This window comes from Solanum pennellii, chromosome 2, assembly GCF_001406875.1.
Source record: "Solanum pennellii chromosome 2, SPENNV200".
Taxonomy (NCBI): Eukaryota; Viridiplantae; Streptophyta; class Magnoliopsida; order Solanales; family Solanaceae; genus Solanum; species Solanum pennellii.
In genome coordinates, this window is record NC_028638.1 from 44366857 (window position 1) to 44380982 (window position 14126).

The following is a 14126-nucleotide window of genomic DNA, read 5'->3' on the forward strand; positions in this document are numbered from 1 at the left end:
TAAAAATGCACAAATTTTCCCAAGAATCTCATATGCTTGAAAGATTATGTACCTTACAGTTTAGCTTTTCAATCTTTTCATCTGTTATTATGAAAGCTTATTTTCATCTACTCACTTAATATATATAGTAACTTTATTACATTTCATAAATACATGAATAGTTACATTATGCAATCACAATCTAAAATATATAACTTTTATGAAATATAAAGGCATAATGCATAAACATGATGCTTAACTTGACGTCTGTTGACAGTTATGACCTTTAATTTTGGGTGTGCACAAGTAGGCACCTCACTTGTACAAAATTAACAAATGGACACATTCGTCCTACATGGCACCTACATGACAATTTTGTATCGTGCGTGTATTGTGTTATGTAGGATACTTGTATCTACTTCTTCAATTTTATACAAATTTAAGTATTTACTTGTGCACATTCAAAATTGAAAGACATAGTTATTTACTGATGTCAAGTTAAGCATCATGTTTATGTATTATTCAAATATAAACAATACATATTTATATGTATATACATATATATAATAAATATAGTTATATAATTATTGTATATCAATTGTACAATTTTGTAAGATGCTCTTTTCGAGGCCCTTCCAAAGTCTCCGGCCCGCTAAAACTGAGTTGGATTGGACTGGGCCGTCAACGTAAGAGCGCTAAGGAAACTCATAAGTCTACTTCATTTCCTTTTTTGGTCCGGCTAACATCTCGACAGTTCTCAACCGTCCGGCTAGTCGGCGACCGTCACTACCGGCAATGCGGAGAACCGACGTGACTCCCTCAATCTTTCTTCTCTTCCTCTTCTTCCTTCTTCTCTCTAAGCCATCACCTTGTTCCTCCTTTTCTTTCCCATTTTCCAACTACCAAGCCGTCTTCTCTCTTTCTCACTCGATATTCTCCCGCGTCGCTAATCTCCGGCAAGCTCGCGGAGACTACGATGGCGCTGCCCGAGCTCGATCCATTGCTAAAAAACTAGAGAATGGTATGGGTATTGGTTTCTGGAAAGTCATGTGGAACGTGGGTTGGGATTATGCTCGAAATTATGCTTGGAGAGATGCTACGTCATTTGAAATATTCGGTGCTTTCTCTGATCTGAATGAAATTCTGCGTGGTCTTAGCGACTTTTCAAGTGTCAGTTCAGATAGGGAAAGGGTTAACTGGATGAATCGAAATTATGAAAATCTTTTCAGAGTTTCGAAATCTCTCTTCGGTAAATTTCGGAAGGTGTTTCGACAACCAGTAAGTGTCTACTTTTATATTTTTAGGTTAATTAGTTGAACAGTATTGGCATATTTACATTCTACAGAGACATCCTTTCGAGCACACACTAATTGATAGAACTTAAATGTTTCTTGAGAATTGAGCACTATTAAGAAGAAGTTATAGTTGGAAAGATTACTATTTTTTGTCTTGAATTCTTAAAGTGAAACTTATTTTCGGACAATTTGCTTTTCCTAAAGCCAAACTTATTTTGGACTGAGGGAGTAATGAGTATAGTAGAAGCAGCTCTGTATCTAGGTTCCAATGCCACCACTTTGATGTGCTAAATGTTAGGTGAAAGCTTTGCTGGTGTCTGATCAATCTTGGGTACAACTTATGTGTAGCTACGCGTTGTGCAAATTTGATGCCTCTGCTATAAGCCTGTAACTTTAGTTTAGAGATTGAATTCCATGCAATTGATTGAACTATAAATTTACAACAAAATCCTTGAAAACAGTCAAAACTTAAAATGATAATGTTCTTTTACAAACTGAGGAAATAATGGGAGGGTGACCATCATGGACACCAAACTAAGGAAGTTCTGACTTCATTGTATCGAAGTTATGTCTTATCGCACGGGCTTAGTGGTAGCATTTACAAAGTCTTTGATTACTTTATAAATAAAAGTTGCAAATTTGAAAGAAATATTATAGTTAATATTCTGAGACCAATCAAACAAACGACCAATGATTATTGTCAACAAAACAAGAAGCATAGACTATAGACTCAATGGATCAAGTGAGAACTTTGATAGGTATCTTGTCCTAGATATTGAATTGCTCATATAATTGATTGGCGTGAAGACTTACAAACAAAAACCTCAAAAAGGATTAAAATGTAAAAATGACAAAGTTATGCATATTTGGGAAACAAGAAATGGTAACCATAACCAAGGAAGTTCTCTAGGGTGTCGTAATCGGATAGGTAAAGTTATAAATTTGAAAGAGGAGAACATGGCTAACATGTTGGGACTTGGGAATGTGAAACTTAAATTTGACTGTTTTTGAAGATCAAAAGATCATATTAGACAAGAAAGGAGTTTATAGTTAAATTTTGCCCCTTCTTCATTCAGTTGTTCATCAAAAAGTTTTGAGGTTATTGATTATTAGTAGACTGAAGATTGGTGCAATTTATCCCTCTATTTTGATCGAGATTTCTAATACACGGCCTGCCAATTGTTGGGCCTCCAAATTGGATGTTTCAAATTACTATAAGTAAGTCAAACCTGCAATAATAGTTGGTCAAATTTTCCATTCACCTCCAACTTGAATAATGAATACACTCGGGGAACATTCATCTTTAGCTATGTTGTATGCTTGAATTGATGCTCATATTGAGCTCACAGTAAAATGGAACTAGTATGGGACATTATTAGTCTTGTCTTGAGCACACAGGAAACTCGACTAGTACGGGATACTGATGAAATTATCATATAAATGATTTTATGCTTATTTCCCCCTAAATCACCAAAACAGAGAATCATGAATATCTTAATTGGAGGTTAAAAAAAAAGGAAATAGCATGGACCAAAACGCGAGGATGAAAACTGAATGTATGTCGACTCTGTTGTTGTGCACTTGGTCTAAGTTTGTTTTTATTTATTTATTTTGAAGCAGGGTCCGCTGAAGGAAGTCATGGAGACACTTCAGAAGGAAGTATTAGAAGGTGATTTGCTCAAGGACTGCCTTGAATTGGGTTCTACTGATTTGAAGGGCCTGATCACAGTTTTGAAGGATATTTCTTCAAAATATACCTCTACTTTCTCAACGCGAGCAGATCTGTGACTGAGTGAAGTTGAAACCAAGGTATTATGGTTAACTCTGTAACAAGTTTTGTTGCTCTACAGTACAGTACTAACAGAGGTGTAAAAACTCAATGTAGAAGAAGCTGAATTTTTTGTTTCCAGGCTTGTACTTTAAGTGACTTGTTGATCAACGGTCTAAAAATGGACAAGCCTATTAATTAGTTTGACTTTGGAAGGTTATAAATATGTATACCTTGCATGTGCATTATCATAATGAGAGTTTTTGTTTTTTTTTTATGTTGGATCTTGGGTGTACTCTAATTTTGACATTTTTCATGGTTGAAAAATTATTTATTATAAAAGACAATGCATTTATTAAGTTATTAACGCCATGAAAGGATATGTCGATGTCATGCTCATGACTTTTTTTATTAAGTAGGAAGACAACAAATCCCATTTGGACAAGAATTAGTGTGAGAATTTAGGTTATTATTTATCCACATAATTACTCTCTCCGTCCGAAATTATTTGTCATGATTTTTATTTTTAGAGTTAAATTATAAAAATTTTGATTAATATTTTAAGATTATTTTTTCATCGTATTAATATGTAAAAAATTATAATTTATAGTACTTTTCATGTAGTTTTAAAATATCTATTTTTTTCGTTTAAAATATCAAATTAATATGATCTAATTTATCTTTGAAAATTACTCAAAATTGACTTTCGATTAGCGCAACATTTCAAACAATTCCGGACGAAGGGAGTATTGATTGTGCATTTTAAAGAATTCACCTATATGTGTTAACTTGTTTAGTGAAACATCCATTTAATTAAATTGCTTTCTCCTCATCATTTTTACTCGTCCCGTTTTTTGCCTCTTGAAAGGTAAATTTTATAAACTTTGACTAATATTTTATGTGTTTCTTCATCCTATTAATATTAAAACGATTGTAACTTGTAAATCTTTTTATATAGTTTTCATATAAATATTAATTTAATTTAATTTAATTTTAAAAATTAGTCAAATTAATTCTCATCGAACTAGACGTGACAAGTAAAAATTAATGAAAAAGTATACTGGCCTCAAGTTTGAATTCCCTTGCCAAAGTTAAAGGTTTGTCTTCTGAGTCGATCTATCGTACCGGACTTATCTAGTATGTGTTATTTCTCTTGTAAGCTATTGTATGAGTGCCTCCAGTGGAGGCTGTGTGCACGAAAGAATGGCAACAATAAATTTTTCTTATCATAAAAAAAATGAAAATTACTCACAATTTTAAAGGAAGTCAAAAAATAAAATACATATAACTGAGAGGCATATTGAATGAGTTTCAGAAACATTTAATTAGTGTTGACTTCTTCTCGTAGACTTTGCGATCAGAAATGCAATTAAGCAATATAATTATCTATGTTTAACAAGAGATATATAGTTCATTTATAGAACTTGTATGTAGATTAATCCTAAAATCTGTATAAGCCGACTTCCATTTCCCATTCTATGATCCTAGTCCTGAAGAACAAACACGACATAAACTAGGATTTTGATTAATGATTCAATCCCAGAGTTTGCTATGGATATAAAATTGAAGAAATTAAATTTTAAATTAACTTGGATCTTTTATGTTCGATTCGCAATTTCTGGTTCGTTCGAATTTGACTTTTGAGCCTTTAAGATATGTCATATAACTCGTACAATTAACAACCTCAATTCACCTAATAATTTGCTCCGTGTAATTTTCAAACCTTAACAAAGAGTGAGGTTATATACCAGCTACGTACCGTATGGGCAATTTCATTTTGGACTTCATACTACTTGCTAGGATCATAGGATACTAATCTATTGGACGTTCAAAAATTAGACTTGCTAGCATTAGACATACATATGATATGTGTAGATTGAATATAACACATTATTTTATTTTATTTTTGTATAATTAAGTGTCTCAAAATTCGTATTCTTAAAAAAGTAAAATTAAAAATCCAATTCATATTCAAAAACACCATTTTTATTTATTATAAATAATAAGATTGAAATACTATTAGAGTTGATAAGATATGTCGGCATTTTAATTTGATTTATGTTCAAAAACCATGTGAATAAATTGTGCATTAAATTCCTTAGGGTCCCTAATCTATATCTTCATAACTTCCCATAATTAAATTCCAACACCCAAATTTATTTCTCCACTCCCCTCCATATTTGTGTGACCAAGTCTTAACTTGACTTTTTCAACAACAATTCAATGCAACATGCTTCATACACCTTTCTCTTCTAACCCTAATTTGAATTTGAATGTGTAGTTACTACTCATTTACTTTCTCTCCTATAAGCCACGTCGATTAAATCAATCACCTAAGTCTAACTTAGTAAGAGGTCTCGAGTAAATTTAATTAAATTAATAATTTTTGTGCGCATCACATGTAACATGTATTTTGTGCGTTAACAAATGTATAATCAGCCAATTATTTGAATTATCTACGTGATCATATAAGAGCAAATATTAAAATAAAAGTGTATCATATAAATCGAAACAATCGAGGAGTCGAGAATGAAAGAGTGCTAGCCTGGCAGCACTGGATTAATAATTGTGATACGTCCATACCCATATTTTACAATCATTGACAATATAGTAATATGATTTGTTTAGCAGCTATGAGCTACCCATGGAATATAATTAATTCACAGTTCATTTTTACCAAGATTAATTGTTAGTTCAGAAACTAATTCCCATGCACATGTACATCAATTTCAGAGAGACATTGCATTTACTCCTTTCCTTCGTCCATTTTTAGTCGTTCATTATTCTAAAAATAAATGATTACTTTTATTTCTGGACTTCCTCTTTAATATATAAAAACAATAACATATTTTTTTATATTTTACTCTTAACATTAATTATTTATCATTTTCCAAATCATTAACATGAGTACTCCTCTAGTCTGATCCATTTCAAAATGTGATACTGAATACTACGATAAAATACTCATATCAATCATTATTTTTTAAAAGAACATGCGAAATTCAAAATGAACGAATGAATTATATAAATGGAATCTATAACTGCTCACATTATCTCAGCCGCGTGAAAATAAATGCATTCAACTAACTTCTCATCAATGAATTGAAGTCTTCGTCACACTCTCTAAAATCACTAGCTCATTAACCTCAAACACATAATATAGTATACTATATAATTAGACAATTGTTTGAAACTTTTCTCCAAGCTACTCAATTTTCCACTAGTATACTGTACATTTTTTTCCTTCCCCCTTAGCTTCTTTTTGTTTGATGAAATGGGTGCTGGGGAAGTAAAGAGATGGATAGTGGTGTATGTAGTGTTACTTTTAGGATTGAATTTGGGGGTAAATGTAAATGCACAACAAGTGCCTTGTTATTTTATATTTGGTGATTCGTTAGTGGATAATGGGAATAACAACAATATTCAGTCATTGGCTAGGGCTAATTACTTGCCTTATGGTATTGATTATCCTGATGGTCCAACTGGAAGGTTTTCCAATGGCAAAACTACTGTTGATGTCATTGGTAAGTATCTCACTTAAAAGTATTCTAATGTGTATTATACTTTCTCTGTTTCAACTCATGTGACATACACTATCTGATTTGATATAAAATTTAAAAAAGAAAAAAGATTTTTTGAATTTTGTGATCTAAAACCTTAGACATTTGTGTAACATATATACTCCTTCTGTCCTTATTTATTTGTCCACTTTAGAAATGATTCACCTATCAAGACAACAATGATTAGCACAGTGAAGTTACCATTTTACCCTTATTAATTATAATTTCAAAAATAATGAATTAAAACTTTAAAAAAATTATAATAGTTTTTTTTGTCCTTTCTTGATTTGTCAAAATGAACAAGTAAATAGAGACAGCTAAAAGAGAAAATATGAACAAGTAAATAGAGACAAAGAGAATATCATTTTACTAAATATAGCTCCTACTTATAGTAAAATGACATGTTTAAGGGAGGACTAAAAAAGAAAAACATGACACATAAATTGACGGCAAAGGTGTGTATAACATCTTATTACTTTGAGTAGAGTTGATGACAACTTAATGGACTATATATGCAGTTTCCTAAAAAAGAAAGGTATAATTCGATATATCTTTTCATTTTTTTAAAATTAGTAGTAACATAAAGTGATCAAAAATTGTAATTAATTAATGGTGATCAAAACTTAATATAAATATTGATTGTGTTTAAATTTATTAATTTACAGCTGAGCTTTTGGGTTTCGATGATTATATTCCACCCTATGCATCTGCAAGGGGTGAAGACATTCTCAAAGGTGTTAATTTTGCATCTGCTGCTGCTGGAATTAGAGAAGAAACTGGTCAACAATTGGTACTTACCGTGTTCTTTCGTTTCAATTCATTTGTCCTACTTTCCCTTTTAGTCTGTCTTTTAACTTCTAATAACACGTTATATTCACATACTATTGCTAATTTTTTCGTTCACAAAATATTTATAGGGAGCAAGGATTACGTTTGGTGGTCAGGTAAATAATTACAGGAACACAGTGCAACAAGTGGTGCAAATACTTGGAGATGAAAATTCTGCTGCTAATTATTTGAGCAAGTGTATTTACTCAATTGGATTAGGCAGCAATGATTATCTCAATAATTATTTCATGCCTCAATATTACTCCACTAGCAGACAATTTAATCCTGATCAATATGCTGATGTTCTAATTCAACAATACTCTCAACAACTAAAGGTGAGTTTGAATTAGCTGATTAAAAGTAATCGATAAACATATAACGCGTTAAAAGTAAAGTACTTGCGTTTTAATATTAGAGATAATATCGTAAAAGATCTAATTGGGCTTTTACATCAGACTTTGTATGACTATGGAGCAAGGAAGTTTGCCTTAATTGGAGTGGGCCAAATTGGTTGTAGCCCAAATGCTCTAGCCCAAAACAGTCCTGATGGAAGAACCTGTGCAGAAAATATAAATAATGCAAACAAGTTATTCAACAATAGGCTAAAGGGTATTGTGGATGAATTCAATGGCAATACACCAGATGCAAAATTCATCTACATCAATGCTTATGATATCTTCCAAGATTTAATTGACAATCCCTCAGCATTTGGTAAATATTTCTTCGAACGCAAGTCATTTTTTTAAAAAAACAGACTAAAAAAATAGTATTGACTAACATATTTGACTTTTTGACAATGTTCAGGATTTAGAGTAACGAATGCTGGTTGTTGTGGAGTAGGAAGGAATAACGGGCAAATAACATGTCTTCCACTACAAAATCCTTGCCAAAATAGAGATGAATATGTATTTTGGGATGCATTTCATCCAGGTGAAGCTGCGAATATAGTTGTTGGGAGAAGATCATACAGAGCTGAAAGATCATCAGATGCTTATCCTTTTGATATTCAGCGTTTAGCTCAACTATGAAGATAAGAGATGAAGCTAAAAAAATATATATATATTTGTGGAATTTGTATTATTGTTCTATGATGTATTATGAGTTGATAATAATTAATTTTATTATTTGAGAAATGTTATGGTTACTATGACATGTGAGTTCTACAACTTTGCTTCTTTATTTTAATCTAATAAATACAAATTCAACTAAGAACTATTCAACCCAACCTAAAATGGAAATGCAGAAATAAAATTTCAAAAAGGTGAATGAATTTGAAAAATAAAAATTAAATTTTCATCTTTTTGCTTAGTTGACATCAGTCTCAAGTTTTAATTATAAAAATCATAGTAGTATCATTTGTATGTTAATTATGACTTATGAGCTTCAATTTAAATTACCTCTTTCATTTGGTTTATGTTCTTGTGATATATCAAAGAGGAATAAATTTGCAGTAACACTAATTAAGTAACATAATCACCAATCACATAAATGAAGCAGTGGACCCAATGTACTTTAACTAATTAATAAGAGCTAATCACTAAAATTACCATATCATTTAGAATTTTTAGAAGAATTGAGCGATGATTAGGTCTCGAACCATGCTAATATGGATGTAGTAAAATGTTCTGCATTATTAATATCATTAATATTCATGTATTAATAATATACAAAAATATGTATAATATAGATTGAAAAAATATATCAAACAAAATACTAATAATACACAAAACCCTCTAATTAAGTGTGTGTATGTGTGTATATATATAATACACTATATCAAACGATTCCTTAGAGATTATATTCTAGTTTCTGATCAGTCATATATGCCAAATATATAAAGGAATTAAACTTATTCAGCACTTCCGAATTGAATATATATAACTTTTCATTTTTTATGTTATGATTTTAATCATTGTGACATTGATAAATTTTATATAGCTAAAATTACGATATATGTGTCATGATTAGATGATCGAAGTTTGAAATAACTCTTAATATTAGTAAAAATTAATTAAAAAAAAAGCAGAACAGAGTACAAAATACATTGGTTTGAGTTTATAAAAAGGTCTTTAACACCTCTACTTAACTAATTAAGAACTAAACTGATTGGCACTTAATTTGACTATTAACTAAGGACCTTGATCTTTCTACTAAACTTCCAATTGAATTATGATCCACTTTTTGTTTGGTTGGGCTTTCACTATTTTTTTCTTAAAAGTAACCCATCCCTAATTATTATTATTATTTTTAAAAAAATAGAAAATAAATTGTGAAGCCAAATTCAAATTGGCCAACTGCTCAAGGATATAATATTGATCTCATAACTTTATGTATCCTAGCTACTTTCCTTTTTCAAATCCATGTGACCGGCAACACTATCCACTATTTGAATATTCCTTCCGTTTCATATTAATTTTTCACTTTTTCCCTTACACGCCTTTGAAGAAATTATAAATAATATTTTAGAACTTTACAAATTACTGGTATAGACTTTCAAAAGAATTAGAGTAATTATAAAAGTAAAATGAAAGAAAGTATATAATTCTCTCATAATTTTGTAAATTAACAAATAATCTTGATAACTATTTTTAGTAATATGAACCACTAGTATGAAACAAAACGAGTATCTCCATCACATCCTATCACTTCCCCTCATAAATATATAATAAAGTCGGCCATTCTCCTTACCCAATATATGTTCAATTCATAAATTTAATTTGTACACCTTATGACTAAGTCTTCCCAAAATTTTGCACTAATGGCATGTCTATATTCTAGCTAGCTAGCTTAATGCATGAGTACTAGATGATCCTATATATCTTCTGGGCCATTCCTCTTTACTGTTGCTTCATTTTCTTGTGGGGAAAATTAAAGTGCAAACAAAGTCAAACCAAAGATATGAGGCAAGTGATAGTAGTAGACTTCATGGGTTGCTCATGAATCATTGACAACTCATGATTGAGACTTTGTAATATGCACTTTGGGCTTTAATGTGCAAAATCATTTTATGAACTTAATTACCTAGTAGTTGGGAGGTTGTGATGAATTGATCACCTTTCGCATGTCCAGTAGTACTGTTAGACCAATTTCTTTGATTAGGAGTGTGAATATGTAGAGAAAATGGTGTAAAAGTTAATTTATACATGTGCACTCAATTAGGTTATTTACCTAATTTCAATTTACCTAGCCGAGTACGCTTTAGAGCAGGTGTTCGTGGTTCAATTTGAATCGGTTATCGATTAAAATCAAAATCAAATCAATCTAGTCAGTGAGAAAATGGCCAAATGATCCCCAACCTCCGAATTTTCTACTACACACGTATTCTATTGAGGTTAAATTAGTCATTACACATAGCTGTTAGTGTAATTAATTAGTTGTCAAGTTAATTAGTTAGTTTTTAGTTTTCAAAAAGTTAGTTACGTTTTCTGTTTTGGTTGTTATATAACCACTGCACACTTCCAGTTGTGGTTAATGAAAACAGATCACACATTTTCAATGCTCCTTCTTCTTCCTTTTGATCAAGCCTTCATCCATGGAGGTTTAGTAGTTCTTTTCAAACATGACATGGTATCAGAGCAGGAACGTTTCTGATTTTCTTGCTTCTTTCTTCTTCAATCTGTGCATCAGATCCTCTGTAAACTCGGATTTTTCTTTCTCCTTCAATCTGCGCATCAGATCCTCTGTAAACTCGAATTCTCCACTTTGAAACATAAATGGCGAATTCTACATCTACGAGCACTGGATTAGACAGTGCTCCGTCGTCTGGAATTGATGCAGGGAGTCACTTCTACATTCATCCCTCAGATAATCCTGGAGCAGTACTTGTAACAGTTCCTTTCAATGGTACTGGTTTCCATTCATGGCGTCGTAGTGTACTTCGTTCCTTGTCAGTGAAGAACAAGCTAGTGTTCATCAATGGTGAGTGTAAGAGACCAGAGGTGAGTCATTCCAGTTATCGTCAATGGGTGAGATGTGATGATATGGTCACTTCGTGGATTCTCAACTCTCTAGATCGAGACATTGCCGATAGTGTTGAATATGTCAATGATGCTTTGGAATTGTGGACAGAACTGGAGGATCGATATGATCAGACAAATGGAGCAAAATTGTATCAAACTCAGAAGGAAATAAATGACCTTAATCAAGGTATTCTCGATATCACAACATATTACACTCGTATGAAGAAACTTTGGGAGGAATTAAACAGTTTATGTGTTTCAAGTCAGTGTAGTTGTGTGTGTGTGTGTGGAGCTAAAGCTAATGTTCAGAAGGCAGAGCAAGACAGACGTTTGATTCAATTTCTGATGGGCTTGAATGTGGTATATACTACGATTAGGGGAAGCATCTTGATGATGAATCCCTTACCATCCTTGGCACAAGCCTTTGCCTTACTAGTGCAGGAGGAAAAACAACGAGAATTTAAACCAAATAATCAACTGTTTACTGAGAGTAGTTCTCTAGCTGCAGTTTCATCAAGTTCAGGAGGTAAAAGTTTTCAAACAAACTATTCTACCTCCAGCACAACACCAAGAGGAAGACCTTTCTGTGACTATTGTAGAAGACCAGGACATGTTAGAGCAAAGTGTTATAAGTTGCATGGCTATCCATCTAATGACACAAATGGCTCTGCTCGTGATCAGCATAATCCAAGGAACACAGTTCAAAATACATATCCAAATCCAAGGCATAACAATAAAGGAAGAGGTGGATCAGCAAACTCTGTAAGACTATCCTGTGATGGAGATGCTAGTGGGCAAACAAAGGAATCAAGTTCAACCTCTTGTAATGACCCTCAAGGAAATGAGAATATCAGTATCACCAAGGAGCAATATGATCAAGTTTCTCACTTGCTGAATCAGTTTCAAAATGATGGAGTATGTGGATCTGTGAACTTTGCAGGTGGTTTTGCTTGCTCTTTTTCTCTTGATTATGTCAAACTTTCATGTGAATGTTTCAAAACAAAGACTGACCTATGGATTCTGGACTCAGGAGCCTCTCATCACATGACTTTTAACAAAAATAACCTTGTGAATACAGTAAATCTACCTTATCCCATGTTAGTCAGATTACCAAATGGATATAGAGTCAAAATCACAATGGTTGGTAGTGTACATCTTACACCTAAAATCATCCTGTCAGGAGTATTGTATGCCCCCTCATTCAAGTACAATTTAATCTCCATCAACTCTCTTGTAAACCATCTTCAATGCACTGTCTCTTTTTCTAATACTTCTTGTCTGTTGCAGGCCCCTTCACTGAAGAGGCCTCTGGAAATTGGTAAGATGCATGATGGCCTTTACTTCCTTTGCTCAGACTGCTTACAAAAGAATTCACATGCTCAGCATTATTCATCTTCTCTCTACCCTTTATCCAGTAATAAAGTACAATGTACATCTCTTTCATGTAATTCTCATTCAGATGCAATAAACTCTTCTCTTGTTGGTAATAAAGACAATGTTGCTGACAACTCTTTTATTTCTAGTCCCTTTCCTAATGATAGTGTGGATTTGTTGTGGCATTATAGACTTGGACATGTACCCTTTGTGAAGATGAAAAATATATCTTCCATACCAGTAAACTTTTCATCAAAACAACCTTTCTTCTGTCCTATATGTCCCATGGCAAGACAATCCAGATTACCCTTTCCACCAAAAACTCACACCACTACTAGCATTTTTGAACTACTACATGTTGATATCTGGGGTCCATATCAAACAACAACTCATGACAACTTCAAGTATTTCATTACCTTAGTAGATGACTTTAGTAAATCTACCTGGACACATCTTCTAAGCTGTAAAAGCAATGCTTTCCATGTCCTAAAAGCCTTTATACTCATGGTTGAGAACCAGTTCAACACTACTGTTAAAACCATCAGATCAGATAATGGTTTGGAATTCACTAGCAATGAAACCATTTTATTTTTTCAATCCAAAGGGATCATCCATCAGAAATCTTGCCCCTATACTCTTCAACAAAATGGTGTGGTCGAAAGAAAGCACAAATATATTCTTGAAACAGCAAGGGCTCTACTTTTCCAGTCTAAGCTCCCAGTGAAATATTGGGGTGAATGTATACTTGCTTCCACATATCTTATAAATAGATTACCCTCTTTTCCTCTCCACAATAAAACTCCATATGAAATTTTATATAAACACAAACCTGTCTACTCTCACCTAAAGAGTTTTGGATGTTTATGTTATCCTACTAATCCAAAAGCTCACAGAACTAAATTTGATCCCAAAACCATACCACATGTGTTTGTTGGATACCCTTATGCTACAAAGGGTTACAAAGTCTTGAATCTATCCACTCAGAAAATCCATGTCTCAAGGGATGTTATTTTTCATGAAACTATATTTCCTTTTGTCATGTCTAAAGACCCTACTCATTTTCCAAAATTTCCTTTTCATTGTGTGTCTCTTCATGATTATCCAGTATCATATGATGATAAAGATTACTCCAGTAAAGAAACAACCACTGAAGTTTCCTCCACATCTACTACTTCCACATCACCTACTTATATCACACCTGAGAATTCACTATCCATACCACAGCTTAGAAGATCCCAAAGACTACATAAGACCCCTACATATTTGTCTGACTATGTTCACAATGTACCATCCCCAACTGTTTCAAATTCACAACCACCACAATCACCTTCTTTACCTTTGAATGCCCTTTTCACTCTTAAAC

The 14126-nt window shown here is 32.6% G+C and overlaps 3 protein-coding genes across 4 annotated transcripts; all 3 read left to right on the plus strand.

Moving 5' to 3' along the window:
- The first annotated feature begins 621 nt into the window (after positions 1-621).
- LOC107009343 lies at positions 622-3319 on the plus strand. Of its 2 annotated transcripts, none has more exons than XM_015208658.2 (2): positions 622-1257; positions 2892-3319. In XM_015208658.2, the coding sequence occupies exons 1-2, from the start codon at positions 775-777 to the stop codon at positions 3060-3062; spliced, it is 654 nt and encodes a 217-aa protein (XP_015064144.1). In that variant the 5' UTR covers positions 622-774; the 3' UTR covers positions 3063-3319. The 2 variants fall into 2 exon arrangements, with proteins under 2 accessions (XP_015064144.1, XP_015064145.1); XM_015208659.2 differs by having other exon boundaries at positions 626-1257; positions 2895-3319.
- A 2785-nt stretch (positions 3320-6104) lies between these two features.
- LOC107011157 (GDSL esterase/lipase At5g45670-like) lies at positions 6105-8580 on the plus strand. Its single transcript, XM_015210535.2, has 5 exons — positions 6105-6566; positions 7268-7392; positions 7520-7765; positions 7886-8141; positions 8235-8580. Exons 1-5 carry the CDS (start codon positions 6317-6319, stop codon positions 8456-8458), a joined length of 1101 nt encoding a protein of 366 aa, XP_015066021.1. The 5' UTR covers positions 6105-6316; the 3' UTR covers positions 8459-8580.
- Positions 8581-11143: 2563 nt separating this feature from the next.
- LOC107010052 lies at positions 11144-12831 on the plus strand. The gene is made up of 2 exons (XM_015209323.2): positions 11144-12329; positions 12677-12831. The coding sequence occupies exons 1-2, from the start codon at positions 11144-11146 to the stop codon at positions 12709-12711; spliced, it is 1221 nt and encodes a 406-aa protein (XP_015064809.1). The 3' UTR covers positions 12712-12831.
- The last annotated feature ends 1295 nt before the right edge of the window (positions 12832-14126 follow it).